We start from the raw sequence: 25,868 nt of genomic DNA on the forward strand, positions 1-25,868 counted from the left end.
ACGATAAACCATATTTTGCTCACGTGCGTGTTTGCCAGAATGGCGTGGACACGCATAGGTGAGGCACTTGGCAGAGCAGATTGGAAACCAAGGAAGGATGACAAGCTCGGGGACTGGCTTGGCAGCAGGAGCGCGGATGGGACAACGAGGATCAAGGACCTACGTACAATGATGTTACTTGTAATGTGGGAGCTTTGGAAGCATCAAAATGCCATTGTTTTTGACGGCGTTTCCCCATCAATTGAGAGGCTCATCCAGAAGGCGAAGTCTGAGGCCATGATATGGGCTAAGGCAGGGCTTATCAAGAGGGAGTTAGGGAGTTTCCAAGGTAGTTTGTATAGGTGGGCTATGAGGGAGGAGTAGGTTACGTGTATCTGGGTGGAGTGGGCGCGTACTAAGCGCCGCACAGACGTGTAAATGTAACTGTTGGTGAATGCTTTCTTTGCCGTTCTTTTTTAATATATGATATGCACATTCGTGCATATTCGAGGGGAAAAAAGTCAAAAACCCCTTGAAGAACTTCCGACGTCGTCGTCATGGCATGTTGATGGACGAGCTAAACTCAAACTCTTCGAACACTAACCGACAGGGCATGAAAAAGTTGGCAGTCGTGACTAGCTCAACAACAAATAGACATAACAATAATATACATGGGCCTTGTCTACACACATGTATGTATATGCGTAGGCTAGTCTTGTATCATAGTGTAGGAACAAGTAGCAGACAAGTTCACGATGGAACGATAGTTCACACGATATTAGAACATCATCAGATGCATGACTTCATTTTTACTAGAGTGAACATGCTAACCTATGTTCAACAAGCGTCTTCCTCAAGTATCATCTTGGGAATACGATATAGTTCATGTGCGTAATAAGGTTCTGCACATCCCATCAGCCCGATATGATGTTGGCTTTTAGCCATGAGAGACCAAGTAACGGTTATCTCCACTTCACAATCACCAAGGTCACATCTTTCTTGACTTACGCTGCTAGATTTGGGTGTGAAGACAACACTTCCACTCGCTTCTCTAGCATGTACGAGAATTGCCAGCCTTCCGTTTAATTTTACTGAACCAGCTCGCCTTGAGAGCTCTAGATAACCCTCTTCATCCACGGGCATTGTTTCAGCTTGTGAATCAAGCAGCAAAACAGGCCTAGATGGGAGACCGCCTTTGGTTTCATCTTCAGTTAGTGCGAAGCAAAGGACTTTGATGCCACTTTCACAAGGCAATGATCCTTTTACAAGTTGGACGCCCAGGATAGTGGCTTGGAGCGACCGTCGAAGATGCTCACAACATAGCTCCAGTGTGCAAAGGCTGTAACACCCTCGATGCGGCTATATCTCCCACGTGTCGAAGCATGACTTAGAGGCATAACAGCATTGAAAGAATGTCGCAAGTGAGGTAATCTTCACACAACCCATGTAATATATAAGAGAAAGAGATACATAGTTGGCTTACAATCGCCACTTCACACAAATACATGAATAAAGCATTACAACATCCAAATACAATCAAGGCCCGACTACGGAACCAAAATAAAAGAAGAACCCCAAATGCGACACGGTCCCCGATCGACCCCAACTGGGCTCCAGTACTGATCAACTAGAACGAAACAACACAAAGGACAAGATCTTCATCAAGCTCCTCCAGAGTTTGGTTGCGTCATCTGCTCGGTATCCTCCACACCTGCAAGCTGGTTTTGGAAGTATATGTGAGTCACGGGGACTCAGCAATCTTACACCCTCGCGATCAAGACTATTTAATCTTATAGGTAAGGCAAGGTAGTATGTGGAGCTGCAGCAAGCGACTAGCATATATGGTGGCTAAACATACGCAAATGAGAGCGAGAAGAGAAGTCAAAGCACAATCGTGAAACTATGATCAAGAAGTGATCCTAGAACAACCTACGTCAAGCATAACTCCAACACCGTGTTCACTTCCCGGACTCCGCCGGAAAGAGACCATCACGGTTACACACGCGGTTCATGTATTTTAATTAAGGTCAACTTCAGGTTTTCTACAACCGGACGTTAACAAATTCCCATCTGCCCATAACCGCGGGCACGGCTTTCGAAAGTTCAAATCCCTGCAGGGGAGTCCCAACTTAGCCCATGACAAGCTCTCACGGTCAACGAAGGATATACCTTCTCCCGAGACATTCCGATCAGACTCGATATCCTGGTTCTACAAGACAACTTTGACAAGTTAAAACAAATCCAGCAACACCGCCCGAATGTGCCGACAAATCCCGATAGGAGCTGCACCTATCTCGTTCTCAGGGCACACTCAGATGAACACTACGTACAACTAAAACCAAACCTCGAGTTTCCCCGAGGTGGCGCTGCAAGTGGCTCTGTTTGGACCAACACTCAGAGGAGCACTGGCCCAGGGGGGTTTAAATAAGATGACCCTTGAGTCCGCGGAACCCAAGGGAAAAAGAGGCTAGGTGGCGAATGGTAAAACCAATGTTAGGCATTGCTGGAAGAGTTTTAATCAAGGTGAACTGTCAAGGGGTTCCCATTATTACCCAACCGCATAAGGAACGCAAAATCCGGGAACATAACACCGATATGACGGAAACTAGGGCGGCAAGAGTGGAACAAAACACTAGGCAAAAGGCCAAGCCTTCCACCCTTTACCAAGTATATAGATGCATTAATTAAATAAGAGATATTGTGATATCCCAACAAGTAAACATGTTCCAACAAGGAACAACATCTCCATGTTCCAACAAGGAACAAACTTCAATCTTCACCTGCAACTAACAACGCTATAAGAGGAGCTGAGCAAAGCGGTAACATAGCCAAACAACGGTTTGCTAGGACAAGGTGGGTTAGAGGCTTGGTTCAACAATATAGGAGGTATGATAAGCAAGTGGTAGGTATCGCGGCATAGGCATAGCAAAAGAGAGAGCAACTAGCAAGCAAAGATAGAAGTGATTTCGAGGGTATGGTCATCTTGCCTGAGATCCCGCAAGGAAGAAGAACAAGTCATGAAGAAGACACACGGAAGAAGTCGAACGGATCCTCACAACTCTGGAACGGAACCGAAGCTCACGAGAAAGGCAACCCGGAAAGAAGCAAATAACATAGTAAACAACCATCACATAATCATGGCACGATGCACAATCAAGTATGATGCATGTCCGGTTTAAAGAGGCATGGCATGGCAAAGTGCACAAACAAAACTACAAATTAAGTGGAGCTGAATATGCAACGAGTTGCATATTGACGAACACCACAATAATTATTTAGTTCTCTCTCGTTTAGGTACCCAACAATATTAAATGTTGATTAACATGGCAAGAGGTGAGGCATAACAAAACTACACCATCTAAACAATTTAAATGGGGCCGGATATAACAAATAACGAATCCGGTAAATCCCCATATGCATTAGTAATTTAAAAGCAAACAACAATTTTAACCATCTAAATGTTATTATCATGATGCGAATGACATGAACAAGTTTATGCAATTTTTATTAAAAGTTGACATGAGCATAAAGAAGCAATTGTCATCGTGGCGGAAACAAAAGGGGCGCCACGACAATGACAACGGAAATGGTGCCACGGCAACATTCCGGTTCCGATAACTCACGGAGATACCGGTGCAAAAGGAAAAGTGATGGGAGCGTGACATGCGATAGAAGGTGGGGTGATCCCGGCAACCGGGTTCCCACGAGACAACGGCATAGCAACGGGGAACATGCAAGAAACACGTCGGGCACGGTGCAACCGCGAGCATTTCATACAACATATGCATTCGTCCACGGGCGGTCGTTTTGGGGTTATACCTTCGAAGCGTGCAAACGGGCCGGTTCTCGTTCGGTGCCAAGTAGAGGAAGTATACGTTCTCGGGACGTGGTGGAAGTAGGGGGTACACGACGACGGTAGAGGTACTCATGACGGTAGAGGTACACGTTTTCATAGAAGGACTTGACGAATCCGAGTCACTTGGGGTCGACGGTAGTCGTTCACGTTTCGAGAAGGAAGTAGGGGTTCTCGCGATCTCGGCGACAGTAGTTGTTCACGGCGGTAGTGGAACTTGATGGATCCGATGCCTCCGGACGTAGTGGTACATGTTCGGTGCGATGTAGGGGTACATGTCAAAGGTCATCGTGGTACTTGGTGTATCATAGGTCTTTGGGGTCGTCGGGCACACGTTCACATTGTGGTTGTACACGTCGACGGTCTTATCAGAACCTCGTCAATGTTCGAGATCCACCTTGGCGATCCGAAGGGGTACTTGGCGTCATGGTACTTGGGTCTTCGGACTTGCCGGTCTCGGTTCTTGTGACGGTAGTGGTACAAAGTCATCGTGGGACTTGATGGTCTTGACAAAACGAAGGGGTACTCGCCAAAACCATGTTCTTCGGAGGTCGACGGTAGTGGTTCCCGTATCAACATGGTGTGGTTGTACTTGATGGGTCCGGTCTTGGCGTGCGAACGAACACGGCACGATGTACAGGTGTAGTGGTGGCCCTGGCATCTCGCAATAGTAGTACAGGAAGGCAAGGACGCGGCCGTTGGTGAGGTTGTAGCGGCCTTGGGCGTGAACTCCGGCGACATGACGAGGGGAACGGCGAGTCCCCAGATGGAGGAGGACGGGGCCAACTGGATCTGGTCGGAGTAGAACGGAGGCGGCGGGGCGAGCTCGACGGAGGCGAAGCCACAGACGCAGGGGTCGTGCGTCTAGAGCAGAGGCGGGTAGCAGGAGCGGCAGGAGGATGGCCGGCGCTGGTCGTGGTGGCCGGCAGCGACCGGACATGACGGCGGGGCTTGGTGGAGCTCGGCGGCCTGGTTCCACGGACGCGGACAAGGACGGCGGCGGGCGGCCGTGAGGGACCTCCTGTCCAAGGCGCAGCAGTGGGAGCTCTGGCCTGGGTAGTCGAGGACGAGGCCAAGGCCCGGGAGGGAGCGGCCGGTGGAGGCCGGAGCCAGAAGTCGAGGCGGCGGCTTCCATGGACGAGGCAGGAGGAGGCGCGAGCGGGAGGAGGAGCAAGGCCCGATGTCGAGGCACGCGAACGGGAAGGGGAAGGAGGGTGCTCGCGAGGGAGAGGCTGCAATGGGGATCGGGCTCCTCCTTTGGCGGCGCTAGGAGGAAAGAAAGGGAGAGATCAAGGGGAGAGGGGATGGATCGGGCGAGAGAAGGACCGAGAGGGAGATCGAGAGAAGGAGGGGTCGAGCGAGGCCGCAGCGCTCGCTGACTCTGGCGGCGCGAGGGAGAGGGTCCAGATGCGCCTAGGGTTAGGATGGATACGGGCCTTGGGCCAAAAGGTCAAGTGGTTGGCCTTGTTGTGCTGGGCTAAAGGAAGACTAGGAAGAGAGAAGGAGAGGGCCAGCCTGGAAAGCTAAAGTGGGCTCCCAATAAAAAAAATAAAAATAAAGAGAACTTTGGAGAACAGAAAGAGAGAATTAGAAAAGGAATTAGACCAACAGGGATATTTTCCTTGGACCAAGAAAATATGAAGGATTTAACAAAAATGGTTGGAAGAGGTTTGGGCAAACTAGGTCCACACTCATTTGAATTTAATTCAAATGGGTTCTAATAGAAAGTGGGTGCTAGGACGGTCCAGAAATGATTGAGAATCTCGTTGGAGCTCCGGAAAAATAGGGAAAGGATATATAGCAAAGTTAGAGGCCAAGAGTTGTGATTACAAAGGCATTGGGATTTTGCAAGTGTGTTAAGGTGAATTCCAAAATAGTGGAATATTTATAATAGCTCCCTAAATATTAGGAGGATATATTATAAAGAGAAGTCACTCTTCCCTCGATTTAAATGGGTCTAAAATCCACACAATTTATTTAGTTGAGATGCAAAAGATTTATGAGATGATGGCATGATGACATGATGCAATGCAAAAATAAAAGGGTAAGCACAAATGAAACACACGCGAAATCCGGAATATATGGAAGTCTTCTCGAGCATCGGTCTCGGGGCGTCACAACACTCCACCACTACGAGAGGATCTCATCCCGAGATCTAGGATGGCACCGGATAGAAAACGGAAGAGGAAGAGGTAAAACAAAGTTGCTTCTTTGACAAATGAGTGAAACCACGAACCTTGAAAGGTTAAGCCATTTCGAGAAAAGAATGCAATGGAGATGAACGAAGTTGAAAGCACTCCGTTAAGAAAGAGGAAAAGAAAGAACCGATTCGGGTAGCACTTCGGTTGAAAAGAGATGAAAGACTTGATAAAATGAAAGAGCTTGAGCAAAAGGACACAACACTCCGGTTAAATGGATAAACCAAGAAAAGAACACGATCCTGACAACACGAAAAGATGGGTTGAAGAGAGCAACATCACAAAGCCTCCGAAACAAAAGTAAGAATGGAATGGGATGAACAAAGGGAAACAAGATCTCGAGGGAGCACGCTTACAACAAATGCAAGAACGGAGTTGTTGGAAAACCAACAACGAAAAGAATAAGCTTGATATGGTCTTATGGAATACATCTCAAATTATGAGGTGACAACCTGCCACTCACGGGAAAAAGAATTGGATTGATAAGAACAAGGAGACGAGAAACTTATTTCGCCGGGAGGATAAATGAAGAACTTGGATCATTTATAAGCACCATAAATAGCAACAATCCTTAGGGAAAGCTTTAGGTGAAAATATAGCCCAAGATAACTCCAACGAAGAGGTATATGGATTTAAAATACCTCATTCTTAACAACATGTGATTCATGAAACATGAACTCAAATTATCAAGAATGACATAATACCACCTCCAATGATACGGAAGAAAGAATTGCACTCCGGATTGCAAGAAGAAGAATGATTGAGCTCCTTAAAAGAATCTCGATGAAAACTTGGTGAAGGAATTAGATCCTTGATGAAACATCATGTAGAACCTTCATGAAGAACTCCGGTAAACAAAAGAATGATCAAACGAAAGGAAAGAGAAGTTGAAAAACACAAGGTGAATCCTTGTAACGATTTAGATGAATCTCCGTGGTGATATAATTGAAAGAGGTTGGAACTCTGGAAAAAAGAGAATATGAAACAAATGGAACCGAGAATTTGAAGAGCCTCCGGAATAAGGAATTAATCACTTGGATGAAGCAAGAATAAGAATTACGTTATGCGTATCCTTCACCAATTAAATTGATGACAATCAACGGATTTGACATATTACTTATTCTCATAGAAAGGATTAAGATAGATATAGCGCAAATTTGAGAAAGTCTTCAACGAACCACCGGTAGGGTTGGAAAGAAGGAGTCAATTGATATTATAACGAAGGAAGAAGAATCTTAGAAGAGCCACCGGTAGAATTCAAAATGAACGAAGAAAAAAAAATAAAGAAACACCGGGAAGAATTAGAAAACGAATGAAGATGCTTGAGAGGATTTAGATACATGAGAACGAAGAGATCACGAGCCGATTAGAGATCACTTGAACGAAGCACCGGCAAGATTGGAAAATGATAACTGAAAACTGAGAATGAATAAACCTGAATCGATGGACTCCAGATAGGCGAAAGGAATTCTCACAATCAAAACAATTATGAGAGGATGGACTTGAACTAGAACCACGAATCTTTGAGAGAACAGATAAGATATGGAGGGGAAACTCTTCTTCGGTCTTCAAAATCTGAGAATGACGACGAGAAACACCAACAATAATTGTAGAGGCACTCCGGAATGAAGAATGGAAAGGTTGATCCAACAATGAAAAGAATTTGAAAGATCTTGGAGAAAGGCATGTGACTGATGATAACTCATTCTTACACCAAACTTTGAAAAGGATTTGATAGATAGCTCCGGGAAGGGAAAAGAGTCAGGTAAGATCCTGGGAAAAGACCTGTGGGTTAGGGCCCACTCAAAAGGAACATCGTAGAACGATTTAAAAGAGAGAATGCACCGGTTAGATTTAAATGGCTAGAATGAGATAACAACCTCGAAATAGGTTGAACTGGTCTTGAAAGACAAGACGAGCCTTCTGAGATATCTTCAGCACTCCCGAACAAATGAATAGCGAGAAGTGAATTATTATGAGGTGCACCGGTATGAGAAGGTATTGAAACGAGGAAAAGATGTGATCACCATCGAAAGATTGCATTGAACACACCGGGGAAGATAAAAGAACAAAGAATTATAAACTTGAGGCTCCATTAGTATCTTCATGAGAAACACCGGGTAAGAACATGAAGGAGAAGAATGGAGAGTCTTCACATCAATAATATGGATACTTGATCAAGAAATGTGAGTCCTTGAAGAAACAAGGGTGGGAGGGCGGGAAAAACAAAGGCAACTTGGAGACGGATGAAACAAACACCGTTGAGAAAAACCGAGAGGTGATCTTGCGATGTTAAAATGATCGGATCCACTTGAAGAGAAACACGCCGGTTGAAAAGAAATTGGCATGACAATCTCGATTATCATGAAGGATTGGTATTCACCTCGGAGTATGAGAACACCGTTTAGAGAAGGTATGGAATCAACATTTGACTTTGAAGCAACTCGAATACCACAACTCAAAAACAAAACAAAGGATTGGCTTGCGGAATAAGCCAGAACAAACATATGATAGAGATTTCGTCCGAAGTTTTCGTGGTGGGGCCTACACGGGCTCGGTCGTACAGCGCCATCATGTACAAGGCAGTGCACATGACATACGAAGCGTCCCCGAGTCGGCATAGCCAAGGACTCTTTAAGACATAACGAGACCACTGTAAAACCAACCGTGGATAGGCGGACCACTAGACGTCGAACCCCAATTTATATCATACATCTGTCGGAAAGATATCCTAAGAGCTACTTGAATTCCCACTTATAAACTCCCGAAATTTTCCGGTTATGCAATCAGGTGTTGGGGATAGAGGGGAAGCATAATATCTCGCCCAAACTAACAAATCCTACATCCAGGTGTATCCATCGTTCAACACATAACCAAGAAACCTTCGGAAATCGTCTACCTCAACCTTCGAAAAGCATCCGTTATACGAGTTATGGCAATACTCCCGAACTCCCGCCCTAGTACTGGGTGGCGTCGAGGTTATCTCACCAACAACTACATAAAAGAGATTTTCGATGTCGGCGAACTAAACTAAGGTATTCCAGAACTGCAACGATAAAATTGTGACGACAACACCTCGGAGCTCAACTCCCCGGGACACTGCCACAACCCCTAAATGTCCGGAGGCACCAAGAACAATGTTCTCGTCACAAAACCATCGGAATGATTCCAAGATACCCGCGTGATCCTAAATTTTTTTTAGTGAAATTTGAGAAAAGAAGAGTCAAAACTATGCGTCAGGATGCCTTACCAGAGCGATGAAGGGACTGGGGAGTAAAAAGAATTCCTAAACTCTCCGATATATAATTCCTAATGACTCAAAACATTTTTTCTAGACTCAACAACGGCAGCTAATTCGATCAAGCAGTGGGGGCTCCTAAGGTCGGGGAAGGCTCTGATACCAACTTGTAATGCCCTCGATGCGGCTATATCTCCCACGTGTCGAAGCACGACTTAGAGGCATAACCGCATTGAAAGCAATGTCGCAAGTGAGGTAATCTTCACACAACTCATGTAATATATAAGGGAAAGAGATACATAGTTGGCTTACAATAGCCACTTCACACAAATACATGAATAAAGCATTACAACATCCAAATACAATCAAGGCCCGACTATGGAACCAAAATAAAAGAAGAACCCCAAATGCAACACGGTCCTCGGTCGACCCCAACTGGGCTCCACTACTGATCAACTAGAACGAAACAACATAAAGGACAAGATCTTCATCAAGCTCCTCCAGAGTTTGGTTGCGTCATCTGCTCGGTATCCTCGGCACCTGCAAGCTGGTTTTGGAAGTATCTGTGAGTCACGGGGACTCAGCAATCTTACACCCTCGCGATCAAGACTATTTAAGCTTATAGGTAAGGCAAGGTAGTATGTGGAGCTGCAGCAAGCGACTAGCATATATGGTGGCTAAACATACGCAAATGAGAACGAGAAGAGAAGGCAAAGCACGATCGTGAAACTATGATCAAGAAGTGATCCTAGAACAACCTACGTCAAGCATAACTCCAACACCGTGTTCACTTCCCGGACTCCGCTGGAAAGAGACCATCACGGTTACACACGCGGTTGATGTATTTTAATTAAGGTCAACTTCAGGTTTTCTACAACCGGACGTTAACAAATTCCCATCTGCCCATAACCGCGGGCACGGCTTTCGAAAGTTCAAATCCCTGTAGGGGAGTCCCAACTTAGCCCATGACAAGCTCTCACGATCAACGAAGGATATACCTTCTCCCGAGACATTCCCATCAGACTCGGTATCCCGGTTCTACAAGACAACTTTGACAAGTTAAAACAAATCTAGCAACACCGCCCGAATGTGCCGACAAATCCCGATAGGAGCTGCACACATATCTCGTTCTCAGGGCACACTCAGATGAACACTACGTACAACTAAAACCAAACCTCGAGTTTCCATGAGGTGGCGCTGCAAGTGGCTCTGTTTGGACCAACACTCAGAGGAGCACTGGCCCGGGGGGGTTTAAATAAGATGACCCTTGAGTCTGCGGAACCCAAGGGAAAAAGAGGCTAGGTGGCGAATGGTAAAACCAATGTTGGGCATTGCTGGAAGAGTTTTAATCAAGGCGAACTGTCAAGGGGTTCCCATTATTACCCAACCGCGTAAGGAACGCAAAATCCAGGAACATAACACTGATATGACGGAAACTAGGGCGGCAAGAGTGGAACAAAACACTAGGCAAAAGGCCGAGCCTTCCAACCTTTACCAAGTATATAGATGCATTAATTAAATAAGAGATATTGTGATATCCCAACAAGTAAACATGTTCCAATAAGGAACAACATCTTCATGTTCCAACAAGGAACAAACTTCAATCTTCACCTGCAACTAACAACGCTATAAGAGGAGCTGAGCAAAGCGGTAACATAGCCAAACAACGGTTTGCTAGGACAAGGTGGGTTAGAGGCTTGGTTCAACAATATAGGAGGCATGATAAGCAAGTGGTAGGTATCGCGGCATAGGCATAGCAAAAGAGCGAGAAACTAGAAGGCAAAGATAGAAGTGATTTCGAGGGTATGGTCATCTTGCCTGAGATCCCGCAAGGAAGAAGAATGAGTCATGAAGAAGACACACGGACGAAGTCGAACGGATCCTCACAACTCCGAAACGGAACCGAAGCTCACGAGAAAGGCAACCCGGAAAGAAGCAAACAACATAGTAAACAACCATCACATAATCATGGCACGATGCACAATCAAGTATGATGCATGTCTGGTTTAAAGAGGCATGGCATGGCAAAGTGCACAAACAAAACTACAAATTAAGTGGAGCTGAATATGCAACGAGTTGCATATTGACGGACACCACAATAATTATTTAGTTCTCTCTCGTTTAGGTACCCAACAATATTAAATGTTGATTAACATGGCAAGAGGTGAGGCATAACAAAACTACACCATCTAAACAATTTAAATGGGGCCGGATATAACAAATAACGAATCCGGTAAATCCCCACATGCATTAGTAATTTAAAAGCAAACAACAATTTTAACCATCTAAATGTTATTATCATGATGCGAATGACATGAACAAGTTTATGCAATTTTTATTAAAAGTTGACATGAGCATAAAGAAGCATTTGTCATCGTGGCGGAAACAAAAGGGGTTCCACGACAATGACAACGGAGATGGTGCCACGGCAACATTCCGGTTCCGATAGCTCACAGAGATACCGGTGCAAAAGGAAAAGTGACGGGAGCGTGACATGCGATAGAAGGTGGGGTGATCCCGGCAACCAGGTTCCCACGAGACGACGGCATGGCAACGGGGAACATGCAAGAAACACGTCGGGCATGGTGCAACCGCGAGCATTTCATACAACATATGCATTCATCCACGGGCGGTCGTTTCGGGGTTATACCTTCGAAGCGTGCAAACGGGCCGGTTCTCGTTCGGTGCCAAGTAGAGGAAGTATACGTTCTCGGGACGTGGTGGAAGTAGGGGGTACACGACGATGGTAGAGGTACTCGCGACGGTAGAGGTACATGTTTTCGTAGAAGGACTTGACGAATCCGAGTCACTTGGGGTCGACGGTAGTCGATCACGTTTCAAGGAGGAAGTAGGGGTTCTCGTGATCTCGACGACAGTAGTTGTTCACGGCGGAAGTGGAACTTGACTGATCCGATGCCTCCGGATGTAGTGGTACATGTTCGGTGCGATGTAGGGGTACATGTCAAAGGTCGTCGTGGTACTTGGTGTAACATAGGTCTTCGAGGTCGTCGGGCACACGTTCATATTGTGGTTGTACACGTCGACGGTCTTATCGGAACCTCGTCAACGTTCGAGATCCACCTTGGCGATCCAAAGGTGTACTTGGCGTCATGGTACTTGGGTCTTCGGACTTGCTGGTCTCGGTTCTTGTGACGGTAGTGGTACAAGGTCGTCGTGGGACTTGATGGTCTTGACAAAACGAAGGGGTACTCGGCAAAACCATGTTCTTCGGAGGTCGACGGTAGTGGTTCCCGTATCAACATGGTGTGGTTGTACTTGATGGGTCCGGTCTTGGCGTGCGAACGAACACGGCACGATGTACAGGTGTAGTGGTGGCCTTGGCATCTCGCAATAGTAGTACGGGAAGGCAAGGACGCGGCCGTTGGTGAGGTTGTAGCGGCCTTGGGCGTGAACTCCGGCGAAGTGACGAGGGGAATAGCGAGTCCCCAGATGGAGGATGACGGGGCCAACTAGATCTGGCTGGAGTAGAACAGAGGCGGCGGGGCGAGCTCGATGAAGGCGAAGCCACAAACGCAGGGGCTGTGCGTGTAGAGCAGAGGCGGGTAGCAGGAGCGGCAGGAGGATGGCCGGCGCTGGTCGTGGTCGCCGGCAGCGACCGGACATGACGGCGGGGCTTGGTGGAGCTCAGCGGCCTGGTTCCACGAACATGGACAAGGACGGCGGCGGGCGGCCGTGAGGGACCTCCCGTCCAAGGCGCAGCAGTGGGAGCTCTGGCCTGGGTAGTCGAGGACGAGGCCAAGGCCCGGGAGGGAGCGGCCGGTGGAGGCCGGAGCCAGAAGTCGAGGCGGCGGCTTCGATGGACGAGGCAGGAGGAGGCGCGAGCGGGAGGAGGAACAAGGCCCCATGTCGAGGCAGGCGAACGGGAAGGGGAAGGAGGGTGCTCGCGAGGGAGAGGCTGCAATGGGGATCGGGCTCCTCCTTTGGCGGCGCTAGGAGGAAAGAAAGGGAGAGATCGAGGGGAGAGGGGATTGATCGGGCGAGAGAAGGACCGAGAGGGAGATCGAGAGAAGGAGGGGTCGAGCGAGGCCGTAGCGCTCGCTAACTCTGGCGGCGCGAGGGAGAGGGTCCAGATGCGCCTAGGGTTAGGAGGGATACGGGCCTTGGGCCAAAAGGTCAAGTGGTTGGCCTTGTTGTGCTGGGCTAAAGGAAGACTAGGAAGAGAGAAGGAGAGGGCCAGCCTGGAAAGCTAAATTGGGCTCCCAATAAAAAATAAAAATAAAGAGAACTTTGGAGAACAGAAAGAGAGAATTAAAAAAGGAATTAGACCAACAGGGATATTTTCCTTGGACCAAGAAAATATGAAGGATTTAACAAAAATGGTTGGAAGAGGTTTGGGCAAACTAGGTCCACACTCATTTGAATTTAATTCAAATGGGTTCTAATAGAAAGTGGGTGCTAGGACGGTCCAGAAATGATTGAGAATCTCGGTGGAGCTCCGAAAAAATAGAGAAATGATATATAGCAAAGTTAGAGGCCAAGAGTTGTGATAACAAAGGCATTGGGATTTTGCAAGTGTGTTAAGGTGAATTCCAAAATAGTGGAATATTTATAATAGCTCCCTAAATATTAGGAGGATATGTTATAAAGATAAGTCACTCTTCCCTCGATTTAAATGGATCAAAAATTCACACAATTTATTTAGTTGAGATGCAAAAGATTTATGAGATGATGGCATGATGACATGATGCAATGCAAAAATAAAAGGGTAAGCACAAATGAAACACACGGCGAAACCTGGAATATATGGAAGTCTTCTCGAGCATCGGTCTCGGGGCGTCACAACACTCCACCACTACGAGAGGATCTCGTCCCGAGATCTAGGATGGCACCGGATAGAAAACGGAAGAGGAAGAGGTAAAACAAAGTTGCTTCTTTGACAAATGAGTGAAACCACGAACCTTGAAAGGTTAAGCCATTTCGAGAAAAGAATGCAATGGAGATGAACGAAGTTGAAAGCACTCCGTTAAGAAAGAGGAAAAGAAAGAACCGATTCGGGTAGCACTCCGGTTGAAAAGAGATGAAAGACTTGATAAAATGAAAGAGCTTGAGCAAAAGGACACAACACTCCGGTTAAATGGATAAACCAAGAAAAGAACACGATCCTGACAACACGAAAAGATGGGTTGAAGAGAGCAACATCACAAAGCCTCCGAAACAAAAGTAAGAATGGAATGGGATGAACGAAGGGAAACAAGATCTCGAGGGAGCACGCTTACAACAAATGCTAGAACGGATTTGTTGGAAAACCAACAACGAAAAGAATAAGCTTGATATGGTCTTATGGAATACATCTCAAATTATGAGGTGACAACCTGCCACTCACGGGAAAAAGAGTTGGATTGATAAGAACAAGGAGGCGAGAAACTTATTTCGCCGGGAGGATAAATGAAGAACTTGGATCATTTATAAGCACCATAAATAGCAACAATCCTTAGGGAAAGCTTTAGGTGAAAATATAACCCAAGATAACTCCAACGAAGAGGTATATGGATTTAAAATACCTCATTCTTAACAACATGTGATTCATGAAACATGAACTCAAATTATCAAGAATGACATAATACCACCTCCAATGATACGGAAGAAAGAATTGCACTCCAGATTGCAAGAAGAAGAATGATTGAGCTCCTTAAAAGAATCTCGATGAAAACTTGGTCAAGGAATTAAATCCTTGATGAAACATCATGTAGAACCTTCATGAAGAATATATGGAAGTCTTCTCGAGCATCGGTCTTGGGACGTCACAAAGGCCCCTGTGGAGACGCGTAGAAACACTATGATCATAATGACCGTAGTCGTAACAGAAGGCTTTACTGATCAATGTCCTATCTTTAGACTCTACGGTGCCCTTTAGCTTTAGGTGGACATCAATCATGACATCTGTTGGAAATATGCCCTAGAGGCAATAATAAAAGTATTGTTATATTTCATTGTTCATGATAATTGTCTTTTATTCATGCTATAACTGTATTATCCGGAAATCGTAATACACGTGTGAATACTTATACCACACTATGTCCCTGGTAAGCCTCTAGTTGACCAGCTCGTTGTGATCAACAGATAGTCATGGTTTCCTGACTATGGACATTGGATGTCGTTGATAACGGGATCACATCATTAGGAGAATGATGTGATGGACAAGACCCAATCCTAAGCATAGCATAAAAGATCGTGTAGTTCGTTTTGCTAGAGCTTTGCAAGTGTCAAGTATCTCTTCCTTCGACCATGAGATCGTGTAACTCCCGGATACCGTAAGAGTGCCTTGGGTGTATCAAACGTCACAACGTAACTGGGTGACTATAAAGGTGCATTACAGGTATCTCCGAAAGTAGCTGTTGGGTTGACACGGATCGAGACTGGGATTTGTCACTCCGTATGACGGAGAGGTATCTCTGGGCCCACTCGGTAATGCATCATCATATTGAGCTCAATGTGACCAAGGTGTTGGACACGGGATCATGCATTACGGTACGAGTAAAGTGACTTGCCGGTAACGAGACTGAACAAGGTATTGGGATACCGACGATCGAGTCTCAGGCAAGTAACGTACCGATTGACAAAGGGAATTGCATACAGGGTTTGATCAAATCCTCGACATAGTGGTTCATCCGATGACAACATCGAGGAGCATGTGGGAGCCATCATGGGTATCCAGATCCCGCTGATGGTTATTGACTGAGAGCGTCTCGGTCATGTCTGCATGTCTCCCGAACCCGTAGGGTCTACACACTTAAGGTTCGGTGACGCTAGGGTTATGAAGATATGTATATGCAGAAACCCGAATTTTGTTCGGAGTCCCGGATGAGATCCCGGACGTCACGAGGAGTTCCGGAATGGTCTGGAGGTAAAGAATTATATATAGGAAGTGCTATTTCGGGCATCGGGACAAGTTTCGGGGTTATCGGTATTGTACCGGGACCACCGGAAGGGTCCCGGGGGTCCACCGGGTGGGGCCACCTGTCCCGGGGGGCCACATGGGCTGTAGGGGGTGCGCCTTGGCCATCATGGGCCAAGGGCACCAGCCCCTATAGGCCCATGCGCCTAGGGTTTCCCCCTAGGAGGAGTCCTAGTGGTGGAAGGCACCCCTAGGTGCCTTGGGGGGGAGGGAAACCTCCCCTAGGCCGCCGCCCCCCCTAGTAGATCTCATCTACTAGGGCCGGCGCCCCCCTGGCACCCCTATATATAGTGGGGGAGAGGAGGGACTTCATACACCAGCCCCTGGCGCCTCCACCTCCCCCCGTTACGTCTCTCCCTCATAGTCTCGGCGAAGCCCTGCTGCTGTGACGCCCTGCATCCACCACCACGCCGTCGTGCTGCTGGATCTTCATCAACCTATCCTTCCCCCTTGCTGGATCAAGAAGGAGGAGACGTCTCCCGTCCCGTACGTGTGTTGAACGCGGAGGTGCCGTCCGTTCGGCGCTGGTCATCGATGATTTGGATCACGTCGAGTACGACTACATCATCACCTTGCAAGCTTCCGCACGCGATCTTCAAGTGGTATGTAGATGCAAACTCTCTCCCTAGACTCGTTGCTTAGATGAACTCATAGATGGATCTTGGTGAAACCGTAGGAAATTTTTTAATTTTTTGCAACGTTCCCCAACAGTGGTATCAGAGCTAGGTCTATGCGTAGTTCTCTTTGCACGAGTAGAACACAACTTTGTTGTGGGCGTGGATTTTGTCATCTTACTTGCCTATACTAGTCTTTTCTTGCTCAACGGTATTGTGGGATGAAGCGGCCCGGACCAACCTTACACGTACACTTACGTGAGACCGGTTCCACCGACTGACATGCACTAGTTGCATAAGGTGGCTGGCGGGTGTCTGTCTCTCCCACCTTAGTTGGAGCGGAATCGATGAACAGGGCCCTTATGAAGGGTAAATAGAAGTTGACAAAATCACGTTGTGGTGATTCGTAGGTAAGAAAACGTTCTTGCTAGAACCCAATTGCAGCCACGTAAAAGATGCAACAACTATTAGAGGACGTCTAACTTGTTTTTGCAGCGATTGATCATGTGATGTGATATGGCCAGAAGTTGTGATGAATGATGAATTGTGATGTATGAGATCATGTTCTTTGTAATAGGATTCACGACTTGCATGTCGATGAGTATGACAACCGGCAGGAGCCATAGGAGTTGTCATTATTTTTTGTATGACCTGCGTGTCATTGAATAACGTCATGTAAACTACTTTACTTTATTGCTAAACGTTAGTCATAGAAGTAGAAGTAGTCGTTGGCGTGACAACTTCATGAAGACACGATGATGGAGATCATGATGATGGAGATCATGGTGTCAAGCCGGTGACAAGATGAAGATCAATGGAGCTATATGATATTGGCCATATCATGTCACAACTATATAATTGCATGTGATGTTTATTATGTATTATGCATCTTGTTTACTTAGGACGACGGTAGTAAATAAGATGATCCCTTATAAAATTTCAAGAAGTGTTCTCCCCTAACTGTGCACCGTTGCTACAGTTCGTCGCTTCTAAGCACCACGTGATGATCGGGTGTGATGGATTCTTATGTTCACATACAACGGTGTAAGACAGTTTTACACAGCGAAAACACTTAGGGTTAACTTGACGAGCCTAGCATGTGCAGACATGGCCTCGGAACACGGAGACCGAAAGGTCAAACACGAGTCGTATGGAAGATACGATCAACATGAGAATGTTCACCGACGATGACTAGTCCGTTTCACGTGATGATCGGACACGGCCTAGTCGACTCGGATCGTGTAACACTTAGATGACTAAAGGGATGTCTAATCTAAGTGGGAGTTCATAATTTGATTAGAACTTTATTATCATGAACTTAGTCTAAAACCTTTGCAAATATGTCTTGTAGATCAATGGCCAACGCTCATGTCAACATGAACTTCAACGCGTTCCTAGAGAAAACCAAGCTGAAAGATGATGGCAGCAACTATACGGACTGGGTCCGGAACCTGAGGATCATCCTCATAGCTGCCAGGAAACAATATGTCCTAGAAGGACCGCTAGGTGACGCTCCCGTCCCAGAGAACCAAGACATTATGAATGCTTGGCAGTCTCGCGCTGATGATTACTCCCTCGTTCAGTGCGGCATGCTTTACAGCTTAGAACCGGGGCTCCAAAAGCGTTTTGAGCATCACGGAGCATATGAGATGTTCGAAGAGCTGAAACTAGTTTTTCAAGCTCATGCCCGGGTCGAGAGATATGATGTCTCCGACAAGTTCTACAGTTGTAAGATGGAGGAAAACAGTTCTGTCAGTGAGCACATCCTGAAGATGTCTGGGTTGCACAACCGTATGACCCAGCTGAACATTAACCTCCCAGATGAGGCGGTTATTGACAGAATCCTCCAGTCGCTCCCACCAAGCTACAAGAGCTTTGTGATGAACTACAACATGCAGGGAATGGAAAAGACCATTCCTGAAGTGTTCTCGATGCTGAAGTCAGCAGAGGCTGAAATCAAGAAAGAACATCAAGTGTTGATGGTCAATAAGACCACTAAGTTCAAGAAGGGCAAGGGTAAGAAGAACTTCAAGAAAGACGGCAAAGATGTTGCCGCGCCTGGTAAGCCAGTTACCGGGAAGAAGTCAAAGAATGGACCCAAGCCTGAGACTGAGTGCTTTTATTGCAAGGGGAAGGGTCACTGGAAGCGGAACTGCCCCAAATACTTAGCGGATAAGAAGGCCGGCAACACCAAAGGTATATTTGATATACATGTGATTGATGTGTACCTTACCAGTAATCGTAGTAACTCCTGGGTATTTGATACCGGTGTCGTTGCTCATATTTGTAACTCACAGCAGGAGCTGCGGAATAAACGGAGACTGGCAAAGGACGAGGTGACGATGCGCGTCGGGAATGGTTCCAGAGTCGATGTGATCACCGTCGGCACGCTGCCTCTACATTTACCTACGGGATTAGTTTTGAACCTTAATAATTGTTATTTAGTGCCAAGTTTGAGCATGAACATTGTATCAGGATCTCGTTTAATACGAGATGGCTACTCATTTAAGTCTGAGAATAATGGTTGTTCGATTTATATGAGAGATATGTTTTATGGTCATGCTCCGATGGTCAATGGTTTATTCTTAATGAATCTCGAGCGTAATATTACACATGTTCATAGTGTAGATGCCAAAAGATTTAAAGTTGATAACGATAGTCCCACATACTTGTGGCACTGCCGCTTTGGTCACATTGGTGTCAAGCGCATGAAGAAGCTCCATGCCGATGGACTTTTAGAGTCTCTTGATTATGAATCGTTTGACACGTGTGAACCATGCCTCTTGGGCAAAATGACCAAGACTCCGTTCTCCGGAACAATGGAGCGAGCAACCAACTTGTTGGAAATCATACATACCGATGTGTGCGGTCCAATGAGCGTTGAGGCTCGCGGAGGATATCGTTATGTTCTCACTCTCACAGATGACTTGAGTAGATATGGGTATGTCTACTTAATGAAACACAAGTCTGAGACCTTTGAAAAGTTCAAGGAATTTCAGAATGAGGTGGAGAATCAACGTGACCGAAAGATAAAATTCTTACGATCAGATCGTGGAGGAGAATACTTAAGTCACGATTTTGGTACACACTTAAAGAAATGTGGAATCGTTTCACAGCTCACGCCGCCTGGAACACCTCAGCGAAACGGTGTGTCCGAACGTCGTAATCGCACTCTATTGGATATGGTGCGGTCTATGATGTCTCTTACCGATTTACCGCTATCATTTTGGGGATACGCTCTAGAGACAGCTACATTCACTTTAAATAGGGCACCGTCTAAATCCATTGAGACGACACCGTATGAATTATGGTTTGGAAAGAAACCTAAGCTGTCGTTTCTAAAAGTTTGGGGATGCGAAGCTTATGTCAAGAAACTTCAACCTGAAAAGCTCGAACCCAAGTCCGAAAAATGCGTATTCATAGGATACCCTAAGGAAACTGTAGGGTATACCTTCTACTTAAGATCCGAAGGCAAGATCTTTGTTGCCAAGAACGGATGCTTTCTGGAAAAAGAGTTTCTCTCGAAAGAAGTAAGTGGGAGGAAAGTAGAACTCGATGAAGTACTACCTCTTGAGCGGGATAGTGACGCAGCACAGGAAACCGTTCCTGTGATGCCCACACCAACTGAAGAGGAAAACCATGATAATGATCAAGGTACTTCGGATCAAGTTACTGCTGAACTTCGTAGGTCCACAAGGACACGTTTCGCACCAGAGTGGTACGGCAACCCTGTCCTGGAAATCATGTTGTTAGACAACAATGAACCTTCGAACTATGAAGAAGCAATGGCGGGCCCGGATTCCAACAAATGGCTTGAAGCCATGAAATCCGAGATAGAATCCATGTATGAAAACAAAGTATGGACTTTGACAGACTTGCCCGATGATCGGCGAGCGATAGAAAACAAATGGATCTTTAAGAAGAAGACGGACGCGGATGGTAATGTTACCATCTATAAAGCTCGACTTGTCGCTAAGGGTTATCGACAGGTTCAAGGGATTGACTACGACGAGACATTCTCTCCCGTAGCGAAGCTAAAGTCCGTCCGAATCATGTTAGCAATTGCCGCATACTATGATTATGAGATATGGCAGATGGACGTCAAAACAGCATTCCTTAATGGGCATCTTAAGGAAGAACTGTATATGATGCAGCCGGAAGGTTTTGTCGATCCTCGGAACGCTAACAAAGTATGCAAGCTCTAGCGATCCATTTATGGACTGGTGCAAGCATCTCGGAGTTGGAACATTCGCTTTGATGAGATGATCAAAGCGTTTGGGTTTATGCAGACTTATGGAGAAGCCTGCGTTTACAAGAAAGTGAGTGGGAGCTCTGTAGCATTTCTCATATTATATGTAGATGACATACTCCTGATGGGAAATAATATAGAATTTCTGGACAGCATTAAGGCCTACTTGAATAAGTGTTTTTCAATGAAGGACCTTGGAGAAGCTGCTTATATATTAGGCATCAAGATCTATAGAGATAGATCGAGACGCCTCATAGGTCTTTCACAAAGCACATACCTTGATAAGATTTTGAAGAGATTCAGAATGGATCAGTCCAAGAAGGGGTTCTTGCCTATGTTACAAGGTATGAGACTGAGCTCAGCTCAGTCACCGACCACGGCAAAAGATAAAGAAGAGATGAGCGTCATCCCCTATGCTTCAGCCATAGGATCTATTATGTATGCCATGCTGTGTACCAGACCTGATGTAAACCTTGCCGTAAGTTTGGTAGCAAGATACCAAAGTAATCCCGGCAAGGAACACTGGACATCGGTCAAGAATATCCTGAAGTACCTGAAAAGGACAAAGGACATGTTTCTCGTTTATGGAGGAGATGAAGAGCTCGTCGTAAAGGGTTACGTCGACGCTAGCTTCGACTCAGATCTGGATGACTCTAAGTCACAAACCGGATACGTGTATATGTTGAATGGTGGAGCAGTAAGCTGGTGCAGCTGCAAGCAGAGCGTCGTGGCGGGATCTACGTGTGAAGCGGAGTACATGGCAGCCTCGGAGGCAGCACATGAAGCGATTTGGGTGAAGGAGTTCATCACCGACCTAGGAGTCATACCCAATGCGTCGGGGCCGATCAAACTCTTCTGTGACAACACTGGAGCTATTGCCCTCGCAAAGGAGCCCAGGTTTCACAAGAAGACCAGGCACATCAAGCGTCGTTTCAACTCCATCCGTGAAAATGTTCAAGATGGAGACATAGAGATTTGCAAAGTGCACACGGATCTGAATGTCGCAGATCCGCTGACTAAACCTCTCTCGCGTGCAAAACATGATCAACACCAGATCTCTATGGGTGTTCGATTCATCACAATGTAACTAGATTGGTGACTCTAGTGCAAGTGGGAGACTGTTGGAAATATGCCCTAGAGGCAATAATAAAAGTATTATTATATTTCATTGTTCATGATAATTGTCTTTTATTCATGCTATAACTGTATTATCCGGAAATCGTAATACACGTGTGAATACTTAGACCACATTATGTCCCTGGTAAGCCTCTAGTTGACCAGCTCGTTGTGATCAACAGATAGTCATGGTTTCCTGACTATGGACATTGGATGTCGTTGATAACGGGATCACATCATTAGGAGAATGATGTGATGGACAAGACCCAATCCTAAGCATAGCATAAAAGATCGTGTAGTTCGTTTTGCTAGAGCTTTGCAAGTGTCAAGTATCTCTTCCTTCGACCATGAGATCGTGTAACTCCCGGATACCGTAAGAGTGCCTTGGGTGTATCAAACGTCACAACGTAACTGGGTGACTATAAAGGTGCATTACAGGTATCTCCGAAAGTAGCTGTTGGGTTGACACGGATCGAGACTGGGATTTGTCACTCCGTATGACGGAGAGGTATCTCTGGGCCCACTCGGTAATGCATCATCATAATGAGCTCAATGTGACCAAGGTGTTGGACACGGGATCATGCATTATGGTACGAGTAAAGTGACTTGCCGGTAACGAGACTGAACAAGGTATTGGGATACCGACGATCGAGTCTCGGGCAAGTGACGTACCGATTGACAAAGGGAATTGCATACAGGGTTTGATCGAATCCTCGACATAGTGGTTCATCCGATGACAACATCGAGGAGCATGTGGGAGCCATCATGGGTATCCAGATCCCGCTGATGGTTATTGACTGAGAGCGTCTCGGTCATGTCTGCATGTCTCCCGAACCCGTAGGGTCTACACACTTAAGGTTCGGTGACGCTAGGGTTATGAAGATATGTATATGCAGAAACCCGAATTTTGTTCGGAGTCCCGGATGAGATCCCGGACGTCACGAGGAGTTCCGGAATGGTCCGGAGGTAAAGAATTATATATAGGAAGTGCTATTTCGGGCATCGGGACAAGTTTCGGGGTTATCGGTATTGTACCGGGACCACCGGAAGGGTCCCGGGGGTCCACCGGGTGGGGCCACCTGTCCCGGGGGGCCACATGGGCTGTAGGGGGTGCGCCTTGGCCATCATGGGCCAAGGGCACCAGCCCCTATAGGCCCATGCGCCTAGGGTTTCCCCCTAGGAGGAGTCCTAGTGGTGGAAGGCACCCCTAGGTGCCTTGGGGGGGAGGGAAACCTCCCCTAGGCCGCCGCCCCCCTAGTAGATCTCATCTACTAGGGCCGGCGCCCCCCTTGGCACCCCTATATATAGTGGGGGAGAGGAGGGACTTCATACACCAGCCCCTGGCGCCTCCACCTCCCCCCGTTACGTCTCTCCCTCGTAGTCTCGGCGAAGCCCTGCTGCTGTGACGCCCTGCATCCACCACCACGCCGTCGTGCTGCTGGATCTTCATCAACCTCTCCTTCCCCCTTGCTGGATCAAGAAGGAGGAGACGTCTCCCGTCCCGTACGTGTGTTGAACGCGGAGGTGCCGTCCGTTCGGCGCTGGTCATCGGTGATTTGGATCACGTCGAGTACGACTACATCATCACCTTGCAAGCTTCCGCACGCGATCTACAAGTGGTATGTAGATGCAAACTCTCTCCCTAGACTCGTTGCTTAGATGAACTCATAGATGGATCTTGGTGAAACCGTAGGAAAATTTTTAATTTTCTGCAACGTTCCCCAACAACATCGTCCCCAGATATAATCGCACGAGACGGGCCAATCAAGTGCAGAAAGGGATCCTGCAAGCATCATTATTCACAAACTAACTTGTCAACAAATATATTTTTTCCAAAAAAAATTCTAAACTTATCAACAAAGATGCAAGCGATAAGAAAAATAAGAAGAGGAAAATAGCAACGCGTCGTGGGTACCTGTTTCGTGAGGATTTGGCAGTCATCCCTTATGCGGAGGAAGAGAAGGTTGCGACGATGGTCCACGCCATCTTGGGCAGCGACCACACCGTATACCTCGAGTGGCCACTCAAGGTGAAAGCTTTCCGTTTCCGCGACTTTGATGGAGTAGATCTGCATGGTCCTCAAGAATTTAGGACCCATCGGGGTTTGGCCAGTGTGGCCCGACATATAGTGGGTAAACTGCATAGGGCTCAATACCGCTGCACACAACCAAGCGAAGTGGAACGTGTTAGAAATCTAACATGGACCAAGAGCACGTCACTAGCAAGCAAATTTACTCACTTGGGTCTTCGAAGTTGCCACCCCAGCTGAGGCTGAGCATACTTTCCCAGGATCTATGGTAGGCAGCGTAGTAATACTCCTCGGCCTTCTCCTCCTCCTCGTACTCGTCCACCTCGAACTACTCCTCGCCATCCTCAGACTCATTCACCTCATCGTCATTGTCAGTTTGTCACCGTCGCCGTCACCATCACCGCCCTCCGTCTGCTTGTGCTCATTGATCGATCGCAATTCCCGTGCGAAATCGGGTACCCATGTGTCTAGCCGGTTGATGACGGCAGACATGAACCGCAATGTGTGGAGGCGTGGCGCGCGAAGGGCTCGCGTGTGAGCATGCACGTCGCCAGAAGTTTCGGCTCCGTGGAGGCTAGCTGCCGCACGTCGTCCCACAGCTCATCGATCAGCCCGGAGAGCAGGCTTAGTTTGAAGTCGACCGTCCGCGCCGCCGCCGCCGCGGCGGTCGCTTCCTCTGCCTCAGACATCTTTCTGACCGATTTGGCTACGGACGTCGAGATGCCGGCCAGCAGCTCGTCGAACTGCTCCTGGCTAACCTGCATCGCCATCTCGCTGGAGATCGACTGGCCTCCGTCGCCAATCTTGGTCTCCGTCTGTGCCGGGACATGTTCGAATTCCGGCATGATGTTGCTAACCGGTCTATGTACGATCTCCTCCCCGCAGGACACATGATTCTCGTCGGGCTTGCCGGCGATCCTCTCGTGGGTCTCGAGTGCGGCGGCATGATCCTCCCGGCCCAGGGACTCGCCGCCACTCCTTCCCGCTTCCATATCGCCGTCCTCGCCACCAATATCGCTTCGGGTCTCCATTAGGCTAGTTATAGTGGGAGTAACTTACGTAGTAACATAGCGCACTTTAATTTTTTTTACTTATGTGGCATGTAGTTAATGAGGAGAGAGGTGTTTAAAGTAACATAATATGTTATTGTAACATAGCGCTTCACGAGAAAAAATGAGTCTATAAACTAATAAAAAAAGTCATCTGTGACACTAGTATTATGTTACTTTACACTATAAAAATAATAACTTAGATTAATGTCATATATATAACACTAGTCTAAATTACTCCTCACTGACCAGCCTTGATAAACTGGTCCTCCCGTCGTCCTTATGCGTCTCGGAATCGGCCTGACGGTCAGTACAACTTTCTTTTAGGGACGCGCTGGTACAAGGCCAAGCCCAGTAACCCGTCTGAGCGTCTCCTCCCAGCACAACTATCAAGGCACACCGACTCAAAAAAAAACTATCAAGGCACTTGATTCTCAAAAAAAAAAAAAAACTATCAAGGCACACCTCTCAAAAAAAACTATCAAGGCACATTCTTCTCAAAACGAAAAGGCTAGCAAGGCACATTCTTCTAAAGACAAAAAACAAAAAAAAACTAGCAAGGCACTTCCTCGAAAAAAAGGTAGCAATGGATTTTAGAGAAAAAGTGCAACAAACGGTCACCTTTTT

At 46.8% G+C, this 25,868-nt stretch overlaps 1 protein-coding gene across 1 annotated transcript; it reads right to left on the minus strand.

The window, feature by feature from the left end:
• Nucleotides 1-816: 816 nt before the first annotated feature.
• On the minus strand, nt 817-24,261 carry LOC123191942 (uncharacterized). Its single transcript, XM_044604475.1, has 5 exons — nt 24,079-24,261; nt 23,880-23,946; nt 15,030-15,169; nt 10,868-10,873; nt 817-1,302 (listed from the first exon to the last, which is right to left on the minus strand). Exons 1-5 carry the CDS (start codon nt 24,259-24,261, stop codon nt 817-819), a joined length of 882 nt encoding a protein of 293 aa, XP_044460410.1.
• Nucleotides 24,262-25,868: the final 1,607 nt, after the last annotated feature.

The sequence above is a fragment of the Triticum aestivum genome, chromosome 2A, assembly GCF_018294505.1.
Source record: "Triticum aestivum cultivar Chinese Spring chromosome 2A, IWGSC CS RefSeq v2.1, whole genome shotgun sequence".
Lineage (NCBI taxonomy): Eukaryota > Viridiplantae > Streptophyta > Magnoliopsida > Poales > Poaceae > Triticum > Triticum aestivum.